The following is a 24040-nucleotide window of genomic DNA, read 5'->3' on the forward strand; positions in this document are numbered from 1 at the left end:
AAGTATTGACCTCTCAGGATTGTTGTGGGGACAATGTAGGGGAAAGGATCCATGGCAGGTGCCTACCTCACAGGACCCTATCTGCTTAGAACTGTAGCTCAGTACACAGTCATTTCCCTCACCTTTCTCAGTTTCGTGGTAGTTACTCTTCCCAAGAAACATTTTCGGAAGAGAAGTAACTGGGAAGTAACACTCTTTAAATAAGAGGTCCCATATATTAAGCCAGACTTTATATTAACTGCTTTCCATGCATCATCTTATTTGATTCTCAAAACAATTCTGTGAGGTAGTAACTATCACTATTATTAGAAACCAGGACTTTGAGGCTCAGAGGTAACCAAAGTCACAGTTATTAAGTAGAAAAATCAGATATGCTTTATTTGTTCTTTCATCCTCTCAGCAATTATTTAGTGTCTACTGTGTTCAGGTTCTGTGCTCAGCAGCTGGGGTTATAATGATGAGAGTGAGAGAAAAGAGATTTGACTAGTCACGGAGAGAGGCTTTTGGGAGGAAGTGACAACAGAGCTGGAGTCTGAAGGATGAGGAAGAGCTACTTCCAAGTGCTAAGCGTTTGGCTCAACTTTTCTGTCCATCTTTGAGAGTTAACTTAGAATCTTTGTCCACCACTGAAACCCCAGGCCTTCTGGAGGTTTCTGCAGTGCCACTTAGCCCCTGATTGGATCTCCAGGGAAGGGGAACTCACTATCTTCAGAGGTTTGTGATAAAGGGAAGTTTTGGCTCAAGGAAGGCCACCTGGTCCTAACTCATTGTATTTATTTATTTATTTATTTTTGGCCACACCCTAGTGCATATGCGATCTTAGTTCCCTAACCAGGTATTGAACCCTTGCCCCCTTCATTGGGAGCACGGAGTCTTAACCACTAGACCACGAGGGAAGTCCCCCTAACTCATTTGAGAACTCAGAGCTGAGGGAATGGCCCAGAAGACCCATCTCCTCTTTCCCCCTCCCCCACCCCCTACTCTAAAGGCTCCTTTCCCCCTCCGGGGCTGCGGAATGGTAGTGGGGAAGCAATCACAGAGAGATCATTTCTCACAGTCCACAGAGAGCTCAACAGAGCAGTAAGGGAACAGAGAGGGGCTCTAGATGTGCCCTGGTGGGAGATATTAATATCCCGCGAGGGGAGATTTGAACAGGATCTGGAAAGATGAATAGGAGTTGGGAGTGGGTTGGGTGAAGCCAGTAGAGTGAAGGAGCCAAGCATTCAGGTTCTGGTGTCTGACCGACCAGGTTTGGAATCCCCATTATTGATGGGTGATTTCATCAGTGTAAGATAGGGGCAATGTTGGAGCTACCTCATAGAGCAGATGTGAGGTTTACAGAACACTGCGTTAACACAAATCTCTCAGAACAGTAGCCGGCACAGATTAAGGATGCAGTACAGATTAGCCAGTGTTGGTAAGGAACAGCCACCCAACCCGTAAACGCAGGGAAACATCGCAAAATATCCTGCCTAGCAGGTGAGGGAAGGGGTGTGATGAGAAGTGTGGGCAGGGGACAGACCAGGCGGGGGTGCGAATGCCAGGACGAGGACTTGAAAATTAAGCAAGCAATGACACAGACGAGCCAACAGATTGGTGGGGCGGGGTGGGGGTCAGGGTGGGGAACAGCCAGCCAGCGAGGAAGCTGCGGCACAACCCGGCGGAGTAGAGTCGGGCAAGGAACCAGTGTTCTTGTTCTTCGAACAGGCCAGGTAGAGCTTATTTAGACCCTGGGAGGCAGCTGCGATGAACCCTTTTCTGAGAGGGTCGCTGAAAGCGGACGCCCCCGGCAGGCCCAGACGCTGGTGGCCGCGCGCCACCTGGTGGCCGCAGGAGGTGGGCTCAGCAGCGGAAACTGCAAAACCCGGGATTCTGCTCTGGGAAACTGAGGCAAGGAGCGGGGTTGGGGGAGACTGGGCTCTTCCAACTGCACCCCGTCCCTATTTCAACCCTATTTTACAGATAGGAAAGCTGAGGAGAAGAGAAGGCGAACAAGACCGGGTAAGGACCCTCCCAAACGGAGGGCTTCAAGTCCTCAGGAGTCAAGAGTCTGAGTTTCTTTAATGGCATCAATGGCCTGAAGCTTAGTTTGCCATTCTGTTCTTTGGGCAGGGGGAAAATGAAAGAGGAGGAAGAGAAACTTTAGTCTTTCCCGCCCACCCGGAGGTAAAAGGCTTTAAAGAGTACCCCGGAAAGCAGAGTTTTATAGATTCTATTTGCATACGAACGCAGTCACCTCGAGTTAAACTCCGGTCCTTTAATCTCAGGTCCAATTTGTCCCGAAGCCGCGGAGGAAGGCCCTCGTGAATACCCTCCAAACTCCGCCCCCTCTGAGCCCCGCCTACGGGGCTGGGCTTCGTTGCACGTGCTCACCCAGCCCCTTCGCGAGCCGCCTCCTGGGAAAGACTCATTCTCGGGGCGGGGGGATACGAGGCGCCGTAGGGAAGGTTAAACATGGATAGTTCACAGTGAAGAGACGGCCCTGAAGTAATCTTTATCCAACCTTTACCAGAAGTTTCCGTCAGCGTTCGTGATGTTGACAGGCTTTGGCCTTCCCTTCTCAAGGCGCTTTTCCCTCCTCCCACCCCTTCAGTTGGTGGGGTCCCGCGTGGCCGGCCTCGGCCGGCGGACTCCAATTCCCAGCGTGCCCCGCAGGGCAGTGCGTGGCAGCGGCGCGTGACGTCGGGGGTGGGAGCTGGCCAGTGCTGAGGGGGCGCGGCGCGGAGGGGCGCGGAGCCGGGCCGCTCGGGGCCGAGAGAGCGCCGCGGCCGGGAGCCCGCCGGCCCCTGACAGCCCCCTCCCCCCGGCGGACGACGACGACGACGAGGGCGCCGGTCATGGCGGAGCAGCGAACTGAGCGCGGGCCCTGAGTACCACCGCATGGAGCGGGACGAACGGCCGCCTAGCGGAGGGGGAGGCGGCGGGAGCTCGGCGGGGTTCCTGGAGCCGCCCGCCGCGCTCCCTCCGCCGCCGCGCAACGGTGGGTGAGGGGCGTGCAGTCTCGGCCCGGCGAGAACCGGCCCCCTACCCCGGGGATCCCCCTCCCCTCAGCCGACTCTCACTCTCCGAAGCCGCGGCGGCCCCGGGTCCCTTCAGCGCGCACCTCCACCCCGGTCCCCCTTGGCGCGGACCCTTCCTCTCCTCCCCCTCCTTCCCAGTTCCCCTCCGCGCGGATCCTCCCCCTGCCTGATTCCCTCCACCCCGACCTTCGTTTCCCCCTCCTCTCTGTCCCCTCAGCACAGGCCTCCCCTCCCCCCGTCCCTCTGCGCGAATCCTACCCCCTCCCCCAGGTCCCTCCTGCGCCGGCCCCTCTCGCTCTCCCCGGCCCCCTCACCTCGAGTCCAGTCAGTGGGAAAGCCCTCTTCCCCTCGGGTCCCCTCTGCTCCGAGCCTCCCCTCCCCTCCCCCCCACCGGGGGACCCCTCTGTGGGGGTCTCTCCCCCACGCGGGTCCCTTCGGCGCCGAGCCCCTTCCTCTCCGCCGACCCCCCAGCGCTTCCCCACGCGGGTCCCTCCTCCCTCCGCGCCCTGCCGCCGCCACACCCTCGTCCCCTTGGTTCTCTCTGCCCCCTCACCTTTTTGGAGCCTCTTTTCCTCTCCTCTGCGGTTCCGCGCTTCTCGTGCTGCCCCAGCCTTCACCTCGGCGCCGACCCCCAGTTCCGTAGCTACCCGCTCAGCGGTTCTTCTTCGAACCCCGCACCCCGCTTCTCTGCGCTCCTTGCCCGCGCTCTCCTGCCCGCCTGCCCCCCGGCCCGCTCAGCCCCTTCAGCCCGCGGGCTCAGAGCTCCGGCCCGACCGGGCGCCCGGGACACCTGCCTCTTCCCTCCTTCCACCCGCCGGTCCGGGCCCGCGCCTGCCCAGCCTCTCTTCTCTTCCCTTTCGTGATCCCGGAGCCCGGGCCCGGAGGATTCCTCACCTGGCCCGGCCCTTCCCACCGCTCTCTCCCTGCCTCCATGTCCGGGCCAAGTCCTCAGGTTCCTCGGGGCTGTGGCTGGGCCGGACTCACCCTCTCCCCCCTCCCCGCCGGTTCTCTACCCCCGCGGGGTGTTTTATTTGTATCTGTTTGATATTTCTCCCCCTCAGTGTTTGCCGCGGCATGTTTTTATTGGTAACGTGTAAGGAGCTTTTGTGAGGTCGTAAAAGGTGAACTTTTGAACTTGGAAAGCGCCCTGGAGCAATTAGCGCAGGCGATAGCCCCGGGAGGCCTGCATTACAAAGGGTGCTCGTACCGGCCGGCAAACGCTTCGGCGGCAAACCCCATTTATTTATTTATTTGCCCTGCCTTCCACCTTTCACATCTCCTCATTTCCGAATAAAGGGCAGGCTCTCGGAGATCCGTGCCTCCTCCCCTCTCTGCGCCATAAACGCGCAATTCTCTAAAAGATCTAGGACCGAACAGTGTCTAACAAGTAACAGATTTCAAATTGAATGCAAACACCCGGGACAGTTAGGAGGCACTAAAAATTAATTGCTTCAGCGAGAAGTTTCTCAGTCAGGACAGTGAGCTGGCAGGTGTGAGGAAAGTAACCTGAAAATAGGTCACTTAGGCGCTCAGTTGTTGAATGAATGAGGAGTTACACAAGGGGAGAAATCTTGGGGTGGATCTGCGCCTTCATAAATTTATTAACGCGTCAAACATTTATTGCCAGTTGAGTAGATCTGGTATTTTTACCAGTTAAGGGAAAAATCTGTTTCGAAGAGCGCCTGGTTAATGTTGCTGGCCAAATAGTGATATGTTTTCAGAGCTCTTGTCCTTATTTTGAGATGTCTATGATGTGTGGTATCTAGGTGGCTAGCAGTCTCTTGGGATGTCTTTGGAGACTAATTTCTGAATGTGAACATGTTTGAGATCAATAAAATCCCGTGTCACAAAGGAGGAGGCTGGAATCCAGTTAGGGTAGAAGGAGACAGTATCATAGGAACAAAGGATTTCTTTAGTGCTTTTGAGTTGTAAGCTTTTTAAGAGGTGATTTAGTTTGGTGTTAATGTGTTAAAGTTGTAAATCATGATGGAAAATTTACCATGCTGATTTTTCACCCAAGTTCCAGATTATATTATGGTACATATTAGTGTATGTATTTTAATAATGCCTTTCTATATGTGTATACTTCCTGTACCCACCTGTGCCACACGTAGCTGATGGATCTTACTACAGACAGTACTATCAGTTCTTCTGGAGAATATTGTTGTAAGGGAAGCTTGGGAATTGCATTTGCTATTAATTATTCATTAGTACATTTTAAAGAACTCAGTGGTAATTTTAACTCTTAATCAAATTTCCCTTTCATAGTCTCATTTCCTCACTTGGTCAGGACCATTTAAAAGAATGTTATCAAGCAATCCATTTAGGCTAAGGTGGCTTTAGTATTTTACGTCAGTCCAGTTTAGTGCTACAAATATTTCCTTTTTGTTGAAAACAGAATGGGACTTTTGGCAGTTTGATGGGCTTTAAAGAAAAAGGATGAAACATTAGATTGTTGTAGGAAATTTTGTTTTCCAATGTAAAGATGAGCATTGTGTACTGTTTTACAATTTATGTTCATTATCTCTTATAACTTAACATGCTCACAGCATTACCAAAAAAGAAAAAAGAAAAAAAGGAGAAAATTTATCTGTGGAATGGTGGGACTTTTTTTTGTTTTTTTCTTGTATACTTCCTAATATTTTTCTCCAAAAGTAAATGGAACCGCTTAGGTTCAAAGCAGAGAAAATGAATTCTCCTGGCTTTTTATCCCAGCGACTGATTTATATTTCATATGAACTATTTGCAATAGATAGCTGTCTAGATAGGAGGTCTTTTGCCTTGTGTCATGAAGAAATAAACTGGAGGTGGAATCTTAGAAATGTTTCCCTACCGGAAACGCCATTGATGCTGAATTTACAGTCCTTTAAATGGTTTTTATTATTCTATTGGAACAGAATTGCCAGCCTTTTGATGCACCATCACCCTTCCAAGGAATTCCCTGTGCTGATTGCGCTAGATATTTTCAGTTGCTGCTTTTAGGTTTTGATGACAAACGCGAACTCAGTCATAATTTCAAAGGAAGATGAATGATTTGAGGAAGTACATGCTGAATATTGCATTTGTTCATTTTAAGAGAATAAGGGAGTAGACTTTTAAATATTTCAGGTAAGGGACGATTATAAGCCATTACAAGTAATTAAAAGCATGTTTTATATAATTACATTTTAGAGAAAGTGGAGAGTTCACTAAATAGCATATACCCTTTTTCTGCTAAGACCATGCCATCTGAATGTTTATCTCTGAGAATAAATTTGTAGATATTTTCTGTGATAATCTAACTTTTCAGTTCTGTGACTTTAAAGATCAAGTTAGTTCTGAGAGTCCTCAGAATTTTCTACTTCCATTAAAAAAAAAAGCATGCTATAGTACTGTTTTTAGGACAAACAGCAAACAGGTGTTTTTTTTTTAAGTAGGTTCTGTGACCCCCAAAGAACAGTGAAAGGCAACAATGAACAGATTCATTGGTGATTTTGAGCAGCTGAGGTGTGAGATGACCACATTTCCAATGTCATATTTACCACCCACGATATTCTTAGCATTTCTGTTTCATGTAATCAAAATATGGACGTGACATGTTCCTAATCCATAAATCATTCTGAATTCTATAGCAAAAAGGTGTGTGTGTGTACTGCATGAATTAGCACGTGAAAGGGAGCTAGAGGGGGAGGAGGGAGATGAGCTAACGAAAAAACTGCTGGTAAATTTCCTAAAATATGCCCAAATCACGTATTCCATATTTTATTCATAATTTCTTGGTTTCTCATCCCCCCCCCCTTTTCCTGGGGTGGCGGAGCAAAGGTAGAAAATAAGCTTTAGGTTTAAATATCTAGGTTTAGGTTAGTTGAGGATGGAGGGTAGAAATGCCAACTGAAAGTAAGATACTGGTAAAGGAAGTTTCTCATACCACTTCTAGTGCCTGTTGTGCAAGCTGGCTTTAAATTGCTAATGCTGCTTGCATGTTCTGTGGCCTGGGGCTGTATTTGTGAGTTTCATCCTGTATTAAGACACCATTACTTTGTTTTTTATAATTAGGTAGGTATTTATTGGTTTATGTTGAATAAATTGGCCCATTAATGAATTGTGTTCAGATGGTATCTTCTGGCTTCAGAATTTCAAAAAGCAGGATAGCTCCTTCCACATTAGGAGACTATTTTCAGCAAGCTCATGTAGAGCTTTGGGGCCTTGTCATAATTTTTGGTTCTTATTTACTTTTGTGTTGTAGCCAAGTTAAATGACATTTTCCATTTAAGTATTTTTTCCCTTTATGTAATTAGGTTGAAAGTTAAATTTGGGAAGATGCCATTTACGAGTAAATTTACGTTGTTGGTCAAATCTGCAATAAAAATGTCTTATTTTGTGCGAACCAGTCATCTTATATGTGAAAAAGGTTCACAATCAGAGAAATCAAAAATTCTGAATCAACAGATAAATCTTGCATTTCAGCAAAGAATAAAAGTTTCCTTGAAACAATTATAAACAGAAGGTAGCTATTGAATATGTCCACACAGGTAGTGATCTAATATACCCAGCTGTTTGTAATACTTTGAAAGTATTTCTGAGATCTACAAGTTGTGAAAGAAAATGTTTTCTTTCAAACTTTTGTATTCTTAAGGTCAGCTTTTTCCTGGTTCAGGTAATTTCTTAAGAGTTTACGGATGCCTTTGATTGATAACTAGGGTTCAGAAATACCAGCATTATTTAAAGCCAGTAAGAAGTACTGAGCAGGTAATCCTTTTTCGGGTATTGAGTCCCTGTTAGAGCCGAAGTTTCAGATTCGTCTGAGCTTAATCTTGTATTAAACAAAAAACAAACTCTGGAGTAACTTTGATATACAGTATTCCTAAAATCAGGCCCGGTCTTCTATTTATTGCTTGTTTTCCGACATGGCTTGTCTTTATGAAAAAGATAAGGCTGTTAGACTTTAGATAATGGAAAATTAGAAGAAAACCATGGTGAGATGTCTAACCTGCTTTTTCAGTGTGGTTTAGAAATAACAATAAAGAGAAAACCTTATTTGAAAGATTAAAACATTTCCTACTTTATTTCATTCTTCCCTTACTACCTGCAGTTAAACAGTAGCTTGCGGAGAACAGCTTCTCAAGAAAACAGATTTTTTTGCAGTTTACGATTATTTAAATAAGACTTTACTATGTAACCCGGTAATTCTAATTAACACTGATTTAGTTGGGGAACGAACCAGGATTTCCTCAGCTGGCTGCTGGGGACTTGAATTGCTTTTTTCCTCACCCCCAGCTGCACCAAATCTTTTGATCCCTAAGCTACAGTGATTGTCATTTGAGAAAGCAAACTGAGAGAAAATAAGTTGCGAAAATAGTTTACTTTGAGGCTTCATTTGCATCTTGGAAGTTTTGTTCTTAGGAAAAAAAATTATAGGGATAATTGAATCTTTAAAATTTATTTTGAAGGGCACAAACTCTCATGTCTAAATAGAGAATTCCTGGATTTCCTTAAAAATACATTTTTTGCTTTAAAAATTGGGGGGATGTTTTAGTGTTGACAGTCACTATTTCAAAAGAGAATTTATCCTAATTATAAGTTCACAGGAGGTGTTCAAGTGTTTTGAATTTCTTTAAGAGTGTGTGTTTGGGGAAAACAAAAGTTAGCCTTTATGCAATGGAAAAGTTTTCATTCAAAGTAGTTGTGGTTTCTCCATCAGCGTTATATTAGTAAGTTCAAATAGAGAATCACAAATTCTTATGTTGTATACTTAATAAACTCTACAATTTGTTATATTGAGTTAATTTTAAAAAGTATCTTCAAATGATAAAGTCTGTATCTTAATTACAAACTGTACATACACCCTTCAGTTTGTTTACACGGGAGAAGCTATTCAAGCATAAACCACAGATGGCAGTAGCAGCATATTTTTCTATTTTTTGGATGGACTCTGGCCTTTAAATTGGTGTCAGTTCTGCTGGCACTGTTGATGGTCAGCTGCCAAGTGTAATGTTTCCAAAAGCAATTCCCTAGGCAGCAACATATAACGTATTCTGGAAACAAATACCATACCGGCATTTGATTTGAAGATATACTCTGTGGGTGGTTTGAAGCAGATTAGTGATTTTGCTCTCATCATCAGAGTGAGAAATCATAAAGAGAAATTGGTAATAATGATAGAGGAAATTGTTTGAGTAATAAGGTATAGCACATTGAAATTGCACTGGTGGTGTTAGCAAAGTATGTATCAAACATAGATATTTGCTGGAACAACTATTTGCATTGGGGACAATTTGTAATTCTTTAGGAAATATACTCAAGAATTATAATTTTGAGAGAGAGAAATACACAACTAAATTCCTTGTGTGGAAGAGGTAGATGGCCTCAACTTTTTATTTCCAACTCCTCCTTATATTTCATAGTATCAGGGAATTTTGTGTCTGTATATAAAAGCATTTCAGAAGTCTGTGAGTGCTTGCTCTTCTGATGCATCATTGTAGTGTCAAAATTTCTGTGTTCTTAATTTTCCCCTCTAAAAATATTGATTGAAAAAGGACATAATTAAACAGATTTTTAAATTTCCTATAATACTTATTTTGAGTCCAGAGTTGTAATTTCATAGTTTAAGCTCAGGAAACATTTCGGTAGCAAATCTGTGCCAAAATGAAGGACGTGCTGATTCAGTGATGGGGGGGACTACCTTAACCTGTATTAGTTTTCATTTAAAAAATTAATTCATGCACTCATTTCAGTCTGGAAGCTATACTGCCTTGGAGGGACTGAAAATTCAGTGTTGATTTTTTTGTTGTTGTTAATTTCTTATGCTCTACTACATCATATAGAGTGTTCTTTTTATCACAGTTAACTCCAATTTATGCAATTTAGTTTTTCTCTCACAAAAGAAAAGAGGACACGTGAACCCTCATACACTTTTTATGTTGCTTCCTCATCTCTTGCCTTTTAAAATTCATGAATGATTAATGAAATAGTAAGCAGTTGGATTGGATTTTTTAAATCATTTGTTGATCATTTGTTACTAGATTGTTTCAGACTTAATCTCTTCCTACTTATTGAGTCCTTGGATTTGTTAATTTACTGTATTGTGTAAACCAGTGGTTTTCAAAGTGTGGTCCACATCCACACTCTGGCGGGGGAGGTCCCTGAAATCCTTTCAGGAGGTTCTTGAGGTCAAAACTATTCTATAATAACGCTTGCATTATTTGCCTTTTTTTTTTTTTTCTGCATTGACATCTGCATTGATACTGCAAAAACAATGGTGGGTAAAAATTGTTGGCACCTTAGCAGAAATCAAGGCACAAAACTGTACTAGTAGTCATTGTATTCTTCAACTCCATGCACTTGTATTTTTTTTTTAAAAAAAGCTATTTTCACTTAAGAATGTCCTGGATAAAGCATTAAAAATGATTAATTTTATTAAATCTCTACCCTTGAGTACACGTGTTTTTGTTATTTTATGTGAGGAAGTAGCAACTACACACAAAGCATTTCTGTTGCATACCAAAATCGATTAGTTGTTTTAAGGATAAGAGCTTGTGCAATTATGTTGTGAGCTGAACTAGATGCTTTTTTCATGGAACGCAATTTTTACTTGAAAATCGACAAACCATATTTCAGACTTGTGTATGTGGCAGGCCATGTTTTGGAAAGTGAGCAGTGGGTCTGTTAGGCCAGGGAAAACTGGCAGTGGTTGTTGACGGTGAATAAAATTTGAGCTTTAAGGTGACGACTAGAAATTTGGAAATCTTGTACCTGCTGCTTTGAGCTTGACACCTTCCCAATACTTAAAGTCTTTTCTGATGAGCCCAGTGGTGATATTGATAAATGTGATTTTTTTGATATTATATAATGAAATGTGTCAACATTTTGAAGATTTTGAAGATTTCACATTTTCCAGATTATCCAGTGTATGATGTTACAGAGTTCGGAATGGGGAAGAGATGTGTTCAAAATGCCACATAGACTAATGGATTTTAATGTGGCAGAGTACACAGAGTTCATTGATATGGTTTTAGATTTCACATTGAACTAACATTTAGGAAACCACCGCTTACTGAGTTTTGGTGTGTTATCAAAGGAAAATACCCACAATTATTTTAATTAGGAAATAGTTCTTCCTTTTCCAGTTATAAATCTATGTGAGGCCAGATTTTCTGCATATGCTTCAACCAAAACAAGTATATAGGAGAATCTAGCTGCAAGAATTGAACTAGATATTGAAGAGATTAGCAAAAATATAAAACAGTGCCACTCTTCTCATCAATTTTGTTGTTTTGTTGGAAATTATAGTTATTTTTCATAAAAATAGGTTATATTAACATGTAAGTGGTTTGTTACTTTTAAATGAGTTAATAGATGTTTTAAAAAATTTCATACTGTGGTAAATATCAATTGCTATAACTCACTTAAGCATTAGCTCTTTGGGTCCTCAGTAATTTTTAAGTGTGTAAAATGGGTCCTGAGACCACTCAGACCAAAGCAATGGGAGAATCTCTTTTCTAAACAGACCAACTTAATGTGTAAGAAAATGGTGATTTTACCAGATACTGTTATCAGAACTTAGTTACTTTGGGTTTTTCTTTTCTTTCTTTCTTTAAAAAAAAAAAAATCTCTGTAAAGGGGCAGTGGAGGAAAAAAAATGAAAATAAGTTCATATTTTAAGTTTTCCTTGCTTGAGATTAAATGGAGTGTGTCATAGTTCACCTCACTGAATTATCTGATAAGGCTTTTGTTACCTGCTATATGAAACCTGTTGCTTAACTGTTAATTATTTGTGTTAGAAATTTTCCAATAGAACCTGTTTCCTCACCAAGGGTGGATTTATAATTGTGAAAATAAATCTGACAACACAAAAATATTACTTATTAAGAGTTGTGCTATAAAAATAATTAAATATTTATGAGATAAAAACCTATCTTGCTTTTTAAAACTTCCATCAAGAATAGTTTGCTTCCTATGATAAACCATAATGGAAAAGAACTAAAAAAAGAATGTGTACGTGTATGTATAGCTGCATCACTTAGCTGTACAGAAGAAATTAACAGAACATTGTAAATCAACTATACTTAAAAAAATAAAAACACAAAATTATGAACATAAAAGAATAGTTTGCTTGTTTGCTTTCAGTAGACATGTTTGGCTTTCACTTGAGCCTTCTAAAGTTGTGATTTTGGCAGTGTAAGTTTGTAGATTGGTTTTCCTTTAACCTGGTTTTCTCTGAGGGATGTGCTAATAAAGTCTGTATCAGAGAAGTATCCCCTCTTCTGGTGTAAGAATACCCTTTCTTAGTGTGAGTAACATTTTAGTGTAAGTCAGTTACTGTGTTGTTAGAGTTAGGGATTTACTCCGTAGGGTAGTTGCTAGGTAGAACTCCTTCTGTAGTGAGCTTGCTGGCAGAAGAAATGTCACAGAACAATGTGAATAACAAGGAGTTACTGGATCAGAACTTAAGATGAAGCTTGGTGGGTAATGAAAGATCAGTGAGATATTTGGGCTACCTTTCTGAGAGCTCTGTAGTTATCCTGATGTTCTTGGAGTTTCACAGCATGTACCTTTTAAAGTGTTTTTGTGTTCCTTTGTGTGTGGGGGGGCGTGCAGCTTAGTAATGAGAAGATACAAGCCTTTCCTATTTCATTTTAATGTTTAATGCTTGGATATTTTTCAAGTTTCAGATGAGTTAAATCGTGTCAATTACTGAGCTTAGTAACTGAGGTGGTTGTGTTTTTTTTTTTTTATTCCATATTTTTGCTATACTCTCAAAATCTAACCTATTAGGAGGCTTCTCTCTAGCCTTACAATCATTCCTCCAAAATGCCTTTTTAGCAGAATAATAAACCACCTGGGGGAAACCCCCTACTGATATCTATTTAGAGGGCTTTGTTTTTTGGAAGTGGCAGTAGTAGTCTCAGCAAGGGAGGAAGGATTTTGGTAAGATAATGTGAGAGCGAAAGAGCAGGGACTCTGGAGTGTGGCAGAACAAAGATCACAGCTATGCGACTTTGTCACTTGACTTCTCTGAACTTTAGTGTTCTCATTGAATAATAATAGCAGCTAACATTTATATAGTTATATAATATTCTAAGCATCTTAATATATTAACTTTATTCTCATAACCCTATGAGATAGTTCTGTTATCTCCATTTTACAGATGTGAAAATTGAAGCCTACAGAGGTTAAGCCCTAGATTTTGCAGTTAGTAACACCAGTAATCATTTGTTTCCTAGGTTTAATCTCTCCTTCCACTCTCTTTCTTCCCACATACCATAATGTTTCTGAAATTGAGGGTAGGGTTATTAGGACTTGTGACAAAGTCTGTAGAGTGCCAAGCATAGTGTCTGCCTCAAAGCAGACACTTGTGAATCCAGGCCATTTACAGTTGTTGAGGAGGCCCACAACGCAACTCCCTATAGACTAGAGAGTAACAAAGATCCACCCTGAGAGTTGCAAGTGACTTTTTTCTCTCTCATGTTGGCTTTAATAAGCCAGCCAGAAAACAGTTGACCAGAAAACAATTTTGCAGAATCATAGACAATCCTTGGGTGCTAAGGAAAGAAACGATTTTGAACTATTCAAGGCAGGAATACCACATCTTGTATCTGTAGTCTCAGCACTAAAAACATAAGGAATTGGTGTTTCATGAGTGTTGAATGAATGCGTGGATGGATGGATGGATGGATGAATGAAAGAATGGTCAGGTCAGGAATCTTGAGTCTTTTGCTTGTATCAGAGTCCTTTGAGTCTGAGTTCTTTGCTGGTAGTCAGAAAAAGTCTACAAAACATAAGGGAAGGGAATGTGCTTTTCAGTCACTAGAGGAAGTTGGGGCCAGTATGTAAGCCAACCTGTGTGTTGAAGCTAAGTCCACGGTTTGACGGGCCCTCCCAGAACCAGGATATAGCTACATTTTTATTTGGAAGCATAGCTCGCCTAATAACTAAAGTGACTAGATACACCAGATTAAGATGAGAGGGTCAATAAACCCCTGGCTGTTTGCTTGACTACATTGGCATTGGGGAATGCAGTTTAGGAAAAGGTGGCCTTTGTCCCCTGTACCTTTTTTATTTCTGCCCACAAAAGCTAGCTATGTGAAAAAGAGGAGGACCAATCCAAGGTTGATGTGACCCTTTGAAAATAGAAATATAAGAACCAGTTGTCCAAAACTTGTAAAATATAGAAAGCGATTTCCTAGCAAGGAGATAGTGAGAACGATGTGGCAGTGGGGGCTAATAGATTGTGGTGGCAATATAGCTTGAGCAGGAAAGGACTTGAGAGAGGAGACCAACCACATTATTTGAGGAGGTATGGGCTCAGGAAATGGTTGATGGGCGTAGTTTTGCCTGGGTTCTGATTCTAGCTATCTTACAAAGGTGTGTCTCTATGGGTCCACCTATAAAATGAAGAAGCTAAATTAGATAATCCCTGAAGGAATTTTCCAGCTTTATGATGAAATGAATTGGGTAAAACAGAAAGTTGCAATTTAGGAAAGCCCTGCCTAAAGCAAATAACTGGTGCTCACATCCCAGATTCATTGGGATGATTTGGATTTCACATACTGTTCATTCATCCCTCAAAGAATAGTTACGTTCCTTAAAGCTTACCATACTTTGTTTCCCTGTTTAAATTTTAGAATACCTGGCTGCTTTAAAGTCTGTAGGATCACATTATCTACATGTAAATTCTATTCTCTGGGTCTACTTTATAGAAATGTTTGCAGTTATGATATTATGATAGTTTGTAATATAAACTCGAAATTCAATGTAGAGTTTTCATTTGTGTTTTTTTCTTTTTAACATGATCACTTTTCTTCCGTTTATACCACTCCCCCCCACCCCCCGCTGCCACTTTTCTTTTGTAAGTACAGTTTCATTCACTGAGTCAAACCCATAGTTAATTTCAGAGTTTTCCCTTATTCCTTGTAAAGGAATTTTTATCTGCAAAACTCATTCAACATTGAGAAGTGTCCTATCCTTTTAAGATTAAACGCCCTGAGTTTGAGAACTTGGATTCATTAAGGAATACTCAAAACTTCCTTAAATGCTGTTAGTGTAAAAAGGGAACCCAGCAGGAAAGGGGCGGCAATGTATGGGGGAAGGGTGGAGGGGGGTTAGCAAGGGAGCCACAGTTGAAATATTCATCAATCATTTTACTGGCACCAGGAAACCAATCAGCCTTTTAGAGGAGAGAACTTAATCAATCACCTAATGTGGGAAATTACAATTGCTTTCCCACACACAAAAAAATATTCCCTTACTTGCTGACAGATTAAATCTGAAAAATAGTTGGTCTGGCTGGAATTCAGAGCTAACTGCTGGTGAGCAGTTACTGAAAGTACTGCTGTGATGGAAAAATGCGTTTAACATTTTGCAGATAAAATGCACTATATGCTGTGAGCCTTTTAAAAATATTTCAAAGTAAGTTTGCTTTTCATACAGTGTGCCCATTAATAGAAGAACAGTTACTGAGCATTTATGAGTAATATGAAGTGTGTGAAATACTATAAATTTATTCTCTGAAGCTAGTTTCAGGAGCATGTATGAGGCTCCTGGCTGAAGAATACCCAGTGTTTCCAGTGCCTTGTTTGGAAAGCAAGTTAGAGCGTTGTCTAAGGGACACTTCCTGGGGAACACAGTTGGAAGTGCTTACATATAAATAAAAGCAGGAGGGATTTAGCTGTATCTTGTATTTAGATTTTAAATGGTGTGATCTCTGAGTTCCGTGCTTAAATTGCCTGTGGCCCTTAGGTTCCTTAGGTGTGAGCTGTTTAGGAATCTAATGATTTTAAAATTAGAAATGTATAATCACTGTAGAAAATAGGGAAACTGAAGGGAAAATTACCTATAATCTTGCTCCAAGCAACTTTTATTAGCATTTTCTAATGTTTTCTTCTAGACTTTCTTCAAATCCTAGTTTTTTGCTTATTGTTGTGATCATACAGTATATACCATTATGTTTTATGCTTTTTGTTGAATTTTAAGCTTTTTTCTTGTTATAAACTTTACTGATTCAACATGAACTTACTTAAAATTTTTAATAGCTATAAGACAGCCCGTTGTTTTTCGTTGTTGGACATTAAGATAGTTTCTAGTTTCTCACTGTTATAACAATACTGCCCAACTATCTTGTGTTTTATTTTGGCTTATTTTGGGGGGATTTTTAGAAGTATGTATCTACCTCAGTGTACCATCACCAACAACCAGTTTAATTTACACTAAGATATCTTGTATACTAACATCTAGGGCTTATTACTGTTTTTTTTTTAGTAAATGCCTCATGCCTGAGATAGAATTGAGACACTGGTAGGCTAGTTCCTCTGTTCTCATGTTATGGAGGAATATGTGAAATCATTCCCAATGCCTTTTGTCCTCTGAATCTTTTAGATATCTGGCACTAGGCCTCCCATGCACATTGCCTTCCACCCCCAACCCCAGTATCTCCAGCCTGGTCAGAGCAGCCTGGTCAGAGCAGTGCTTAAGGACTCTTCTGAGGCTCCCTTCTTTCTCTTATAGGTTCTGGGTGAATGGGTAACAAAGGCACTCTGGAGCCTTCTCTGGTTGGCTTTAAAAATCTCAGGAGGATGGACTGGGTTGTGTGTGTTTGACTGTCTTGTCTTCAAATACAGCTGTTATCAACGTCCTCAAAGTCTTGAATATGTCCTGAAACTTACAACTGAGTTTGATTGGAAATTAAGTACTTGGAGAGAGAAGTTAAACTTACATTCCTTTAGATATCTGCATAATCTGCATGGCTTCCTCAGTGACTGAAAACTGATCCTGCACAGGGTTTGATAGTGAAAAACCTAAATAAGTTTTATGTTAATTTGAAGGGCATTCATAATTTTTAACAGGGCTGGTTTCGGAATGGAAACAGAAATCTTTTGGGAGTCTGGCCACCTACAAATTTTGAATTAAATCATAAATCATATTTGCTGAAATTAAGATTCAAGAGTCTTCTAGTAATTTAAAAAGTTTGTTGATTGAGAGTAAACCCAAATGTTTGAAGATCATTTGCTCTGCTTCTTTGTGTTCACCACTAGTGGTAAGAGAATTTGCAATTTGCTAAGACACAGTTTTTATAAGGCTGTTTAATAAGAAAATGAATAAGCCAGCTTCTCTTTCCCTCAACTGTACCAACTGCAGACCTCCTCAAATCCTGGTTGGTAATTAAAAACCTTGAGACGACCTTGAATCTAACTGAACTACAAAAGCTGTCTTGAGTTAAGTTTATAGTCTTTGTTGATTTCAGAAGAGGTTAGGAAGAATCATATTCTATTTGCTAAAACATTAAGGGTAGCCTTGGGTATACATTGAAGATCAGAAATAATAAGAGGCACTTTTAAATTGCAGAAGAGAAGCCTGGAATGGACAAAAAAATTAGATTTGTCTTTTCTTCGTTGAGAATTTGAAATATGTATCTGAAGAGGTTTAAGGTAGGGAGACATTTTTCAAAGTGTCAGTTTGCAATATTGAGATTTGCTGGAAAGATCTTGCTTTTCCCCATTTTAACATAAAGAGATTTTTGAACCCAGTGGGGAATCAGAATAAATGTTTAATGCTTTTTAAAAGTAATAGCTTAATTCATTCTTAAAATACTGTACAGGAGTGGGAACTTTGTTAAAAAAGTTCCTAATTATACTCAGGCAAAAATGCTTTATATTTGGGCTGTATCATAAGATCTATGAGTAGAGAATTTTTCTGCTTACCCTAAAGGGCAGGATATATTTTCAGTTGTTTAGAGACTTGAACTACTTACCTTATTGATAGAAAGTTGAAAATGTTGCTGCAAAAGAAGTCAAGTTTTATGTGTCAATAAACATGTGAGATAAGACATTTCTCCTAGCGTCATAAATGTGATAAATCCCTGAAGAGCCCAGCAGTAAGGCAGATAGTTTGAGCAGACACTGATGTCTTATATAGATCATGTAGACTTTAGGATTATTTTAGTTTTTACATTTATTTAATGAGACTAGCCTACACTTTGATGAAAATAATTGATCTTATACCTGTGTGTGTGTGTACACACACTTCAGGGATTGTCAGTGTGGGCTCTCTAAAGATGGTAGTGGGGGTTCTCAAGCAATTTCAGTAGTGCAAAATTTTATCTGAAATCATATGAATAATAAGGTTGTCCAGCCTAAATAAAACAATAATGTCTCTAATATTTGACTTTTGCCTTGAAAGTATTCCAGTTTAACAACAGTGCCATTCAACCTCTGAATAGCTGGTACAAATTTTTGCAGAAAAGGGTAGAAAAAATAGTTATTGTAGTATAGTAAACAAACTGCATTTGTGTGGGTGGCAATTTAAAATTATTTCAGTGAACTATTATTATGATGTAGTGATTAACTAGGTGTGTTAGGGCATAAACTCTAGTTGAACCTGGGTTTAAAGCCTGTCTCTCCTACTTGTGTGACTTTTTTTTTTGTATTGGAAGGTAGTGGTGCTGAGAGGACGTAGAATCACCACACAGAAGTTACTAGAGAATGAATTTATGTAGTGTGTGAAGAACCTGGATTGTAGCTGTGTTACTGTAGGAAGGTTATTTAACATTTCTTAATTTCCTTATCTGTAAGTAAGGTTAATATACCTACTTCATAGGTAAGCAAGCCAGTTCACCAAAATCCAAGTCATTGAAACTAGTTTGCCAAATATCCCATTTACCCAATACTCAATTCAACAAAAATCGATTTGCTGAATCCAATTTGTAGAACTTACAGAATTTGTTGTCACTTTCCTTCTCCTAAATTGCTACCCTATCACTGTTTACCCTTTTCTTCTCTTCATTTTCGTGTACCCCATCTCTTCCCCCATTACCTGCAGCCCAGACCAGACTGTATCTTTCCACCAGCAGAGGTCCCCTCTCTGCCCTGGCTCTTTCCACCTGCAGCAGTAGCAACAGAGAGCTGGGGTGGAGGTAAATTGAACATTCTTGAAAATGCTGCTTAGAGACATGGATGTAGGGAACAAACATATGGGCACCAAGTGGGGGGACGTGGGTGGGGAGATGGGGGTGGGATGAATTAGGAGATTGGGATTGCCATATATACATTACTAATAAGAAAAAAAAATCAAATTGTACACTTTAAATATATGCAGTTTATTGTATGTCAGTTGTATCTCAGTAAAAATTCTTAAAGGAAAAAAAAAAAGAAAGAAAATGCTGCTATCCTAACCGTCGATCTTAATTTGGCAGAAATCTTTAAAAGCTAATTAAACTGTCCCATCAATATGTATTTTTATAAACTGTCTACATAGTTAAAATAAATTTTTGGTAAATTTAGGGAATTGGCTATTTGGAGATTTGGCCATTTGGTGAATTGACTTGAAACTACCCCCCTCACAGGTATGTTTGGAGAAATTAGGCAATATTATGTAAAATAAAGTGCCTGTTACCACACAGTTGTTTACTGTAGTCAGTACTCAGTTGCTGTTCTTTTTCTGGAAGTGCTTTTACTCAGGAAACTGGGAACCATCTCACCTGACTCCCACTCAAGGATTTTCTCACCTGTGGGATCTAGTTGGACAATAGCAAATGATGAAGTGATCAAGACTGGTTTATGGACCACCTAGTGACTTCCCCTCTCATTACTGCATTGTTAAATTTGCCTAAATGAAATACTTTTTTTCAGCTTGGACAACTGTTACAAAATGGTCCTGCCTTGCTTGGTACCCTTTGGGGTCTGACCTCTCAGTGAATTTAGATATGTACCACTTTTCTGAAGCACTTATTCCCAGACACTTGTAACTAGAATTATGAGCCTTAGGAGAGTAAACTGCAGCTTTATTAGGGTAAAAAGCAAGGCCAGGTCCCTGGAGGTTCTTGGTGGGAAGTATCACAACCAGAGCAAATGCTCCTGTCTGTAATACACAGGAAGCCTGGCTTCCCCAACCCCCACCCAAAGCCTCTCTGGAGGCCTCTAAAAGGGCTTTCTGGTAAAATCTTTAAAAAGAGAGGGAAACAAATGGTTGTTGAATGCTCAGTGTGTGCCAGGCACTTGCTAAACTAATCTTTTCCACAACTTTTCTTTGATAGGTGATGATGTTGCCATATTACAGATGAGTTAACTGAGGCTTGGAGTTGAAAATAACTTAACCACTGCTTATACCACTTTTCCACTAAATCAGTATCTTCCAAACTTTAGTTTTTCCTGTATCACTACCATGATTTTTTGTCATTTCCTGATATATTATATATTTAATATTTTAAATATTGAATAGTTAATACTTTGCAATCCAAAATTTATTTTTAAAAGGAAATTCTGTTATCCTAAGTGAAAAATTATATGCCATAAAGAGAAGGTAACAGTAAAAATAAATTTAATGAAAAAATATTGTGTTGAATTCTAGCTAAGATGTTGCCTGCTCAGTCTATATGATCAGGTCTTGTTACAAAGGGAGATTAGCAAGCATTAGAGAGGTAATAGAGAAAGTAGCACCAAACTGAGATTTCTCTTCTGATGTAATTAGAAGGATTGAAAGAGAATTGAAAAGGTAACAACTTTGGAATGTTTTAAAGTACTTTCTCTTGGTATCACTTAAAATCTTCCAGTGGTCTCCGCCATTTTGGGAAACACTGACATAGGTGATGGTGTGCTCATTTTCCACATGAATAAACTGAGGGGAGAAAATCTATTCAAAGTTGAACCATTGGTCCCACAGACCTTAGTGTCCAAGCACCCTGCTTCTCCTCCTCGATTTTCCTTTTCTCATTCCTCCCTTCTCATTCTTCATCTTGCTTCCTTCTCTCCCCACCTTTCCTCTTTTCTTTCCCACCCTCTAGGAGAATTCAGCTGACTCCAAGGTAGTGCAGAGAAGGAGATTCTTAGATGTGTATTTCTGATGGCTTTTTTGTTTAACTGCTGTGGGATAGGATTTCATCTTATGGAACTCAGGTCTTTCTCCAAACATTGCATTTCTTGGTTCTTACTGAATTCTAGGAGGTGTAAAATATTCAGTAATTGTGTAGGTATTTGTACCCTTACATAAAGTTTTTACTGAAATAACTAATGACATCACAAACCTTCCTTTGACTCCTAATTAGATACTGTTGGAAAAGTAAGTTTGAAAAAAGATACTGCCAGCAGTTTGTGTGTGTGTGTGTGGGCATAACGTTTATTTTTTAATTTTTTTAAAGAATGTTTATTGAGATACAGTTGACATACAATAAACTGCATATATTTAAAGTGTACATTTGATATTTTTTTTCTTGTTAGTAATGTATATATGGCAGTCCCAATCTCCCAATTCATCCCAGCCCCCCGTTCCCCACTTGGTGTCCATATGTGTGTTCTCTGCATCTGTGTCTCTATTTCTGCCTTGCAAACCGGTTGATTTGTACCATTTTTCTATGTTATTTGTTTTTCTCTTCCTGACTCACTTCACTCTGCCAGCAGTTTTCGAAACAGATGTCATCTCAAGTACAATAAAAGACACTTTCTTTGATTTTATTTTTTTTGTAGTTTTGTAATTTACATTTATAACAATTATAAATTTAATTAACATTTTACTGCATTATGTTCCAATGGAGACAGTAGGAAAGTATAATCTGGATTCTGTCATAACTGGAGTGTAGATTATAGTTTGAATTTTTAAAATTTCATTATTTTAAAGATTGTTTATGTCTGAATTTGACTTATATTTATCTTTAAAATTTTCTGAATAAGAAAAAGATTTTCTACTGTAATTTTTAAAATTTAATTCTGTATTACTTATTAAAATATAAAAAGAGGAGTTCTATAATTGTGTTCTTTAAAAAGTTTGTTCCACTAGTTACTGTATAAGAAAAAAATAGTTCTGAACTATTTTAAATAGCATCTTTTTTAAAAAAATTTATTTCTTTATTTATTGGCTGCATTGGGTCTTTGTTGCCTGCTTGCAGTGGCTTCTCTCGTGGAGCACAAGCTCTAGGCACGTGGGCTTCAGTAGTTGTGGCACATGGGCTTAGTTGCTCCACGGCATGTGAGATCTTCCCGAACCAGGGATTGAACCCGTGTCCCCTGCATTGGCAGGCAGATTCTTAACCACTGCACCACTAGGGAAGCCCTTAAATATCATCTTTATAGTTCTGGATAGAAACATTTTGTACTTGGGAAGAAATTATGAGGAATTTTTTTAGAAATTAGAGTTATGATAATATGCAGATCTAAAGATAGAAGAGTTCATTCAAGGAGAATGGTTTGTGAATTGATTTTCCTGCCTGTTGTACTTTGTGCTAGGTATATCTTTGAACATTTACTGTGGATGCTTGATAAATCATCTTGTGAAACCTATTCCTAACAGGTTTCTAATCCCAGAGGCCATACTGGTATAGTGTATGGCAGGCCAAACTTGGTATAATTGATATTTTAATAAGATTTTTCTAATACTTGGCATAAGCTAATAAAATTTTTCTAATACTGCTCTCTGACACCCTGAACCCTGGATTTCAACCCAGAGCTTATCCCAGGGTGAAATTTGTCAGCATGCCCTGGTATGAAGTAAAGGAGACTTCAGAACAAGAGTTTGAAATTTTATTATCTAGTTCATATGCTCTATCTAGAATTTTACCACTTTAAATTCTAAATCACAAACAAAAACTTAATTTCTCTCTTGTTTAGAGCATGAACTATGTGTTCCTCCTGTTAAAAGGAAAAGTTTTTGTCTCAAACTGATTTCTTAGCTGAATTATAATTTAGCAACTCTATTCATGTGCAAAATTAGTCTAATTAATACTTGGTTTGTGACCGTTGTCTTTCTCTGAAAATCGTGAAGTTTCTTTTTTTCTTAAATTGAAATTTTTTTATGTGCTTACTATGTGCTATGTGTAGAAATCTTATAAGGAGAGTTACATTATTACTGTCATTTTGCAGATGAGAAAACTGAGAGCAATTATGTGACTTGGCCCAGTAAATGGGAGAGATGGGATTCAAATATAGGCTATTTGATGTGAGGCAGCACACTCTTGGAATCTCAGCACCAGATTCTAGTAGAGGAGGATCCTAAAGGCCATTTGTACCTTAAAGAGCCTAGTATTTATTTATTTTTATTTTTATTTTATTTATTTATTTATTTATTTTGAGCCTAGTATTTAGAAGACATTGCTTTACTGGCAGATGCAAAAATTAAAATCAAACTTCACAGTTAATGCTGCCTCCATTTTTAGGCATGGGAATAGGTTTGCCCTTTGAAAGTTGCTTGTTTAAATTCTTAACTTTTTTTTTTCTTAACAGGCCTTTTTTTTTTCTTTTTCTTTTTTTTAAGATACCTTTTTGTGTTTCCAAGGAAAAGAACAAAGTCCAAAACCAATTAGTGATGTTGGAGAATGATGCTCTTGTGGGGTTTAGGACATGTCCTTGCAAACAGGGAGGCAATGCTCACCCTGGGCATGTGACACAGAAGTAGATCTCTGTGTGGATTGGGAGGGAATTTTAATACTTAATGCCTTTTAGGAAATAAAGCAAAATAGCGTTAGGCTACTTAATACTATGTGGAACAAGATAACAAATAAATAACATGAACTGAAAACATGAAGTGGTGACTGTAAGCAACCAGTGTCAACACGACTTCATTTTTCCAGGTCAGCTTGTTTTTCAGTCTGCCTTGTTGACCTTATGAGTACACTCTTCTCATCTTGACATCATTAGCTAATATTCTAAAAATTACGGTTACTTTGACTTATGTGAAGCATATCCAGAAGCAGGATTGCTACAGTCAGATCAGAAGTGCTGTATACCAAGTAATGGTTTCCCACTCTGAAAGCCTCACATTTTTGGTATTTCACTTAGCTTTGAGATACATATTGGGAAGTAAGAATGCTACATTATGTTTGTGCTAATGCTAATACATGATAATGGTAGAAGAGGAGCTTTAAGCTGACAGACCTTTTAACAGGTATCAAAAATTAAAAGGAAGCATATATTATACAAGTAGAGTATGATTTTAGTGGAGCAGGGTAGACTAGTGTCTGTAGCTCTTAAACATGCTCCAGTCATTTATTTCATGGGTCTGGTGATCCGAGATCTGAATGGTTGACCCAGAGGTCAGTTTTCACATGAATGCTGTAGCTTCAT

General features: G+C 39.7%; 2 protein-coding genes across 9 annotated transcripts in view; one reads left to right on the forward strand and one right to left on the reverse strand.

Moving 5' to 3' along the window:
• Positions 1–2279, reverse strand: part of OLFML2A (olfactomedin like 2A) — a 36953-nt gene extending 34674 nt beyond the window's left edge. For 3 of the 4 annotated variants that reach the window (XR_009051470.1, XR_009051471.1, XM_057723619.1), the window contains exon 1: positions 2237–2265. The gene's annotated coding sequence lies outside the window, so the exon portion shown is untranslated. Of the gene's footprint in view, positions 1–2236 lie in introns of all 4 variants that reach the window. The other variant, XM_057723620.1, reaches the window with a different exon arrangement.
• A 411-nt stretch (positions 2280–2690) lies between these two features.
• Positions 2691–24040, forward strand: part of NR6A1 (nuclear receptor subfamily 6 group A member 1) — a 211928-nt gene continuing 190578 nt past the window's right edge. For all 5 annotated transcript variants that reach the window (XR_009051296.1, XM_057721369.1, XM_057721370.1 and 2 more), the window contains exon 1: positions 2691–2980. Coding sequence is in view for 4 of the 5 variants with exons in the window: in XM_057721369.1 (XP_057577352.1) it covers positions 2881–2980 (100 nt within the window). In the remaining variant the exon portion in view is untranslated. The remainder of the gene's footprint in view (positions 2981–24040) is intronic.

This window comes from Hippopotamus amphibius, chromosome 2 (assembly GCF_030028045.1).
Source record: "Hippopotamus amphibius kiboko isolate mHipAmp2 chromosome 2, mHipAmp2.hap2, whole genome shotgun sequence".
In the NCBI taxonomy this organism is placed as follows: domain Eukaryota; kingdom Metazoa; phylum Chordata; class Mammalia; order Artiodactyla; family Hippopotamidae; genus Hippopotamus; species Hippopotamus amphibius.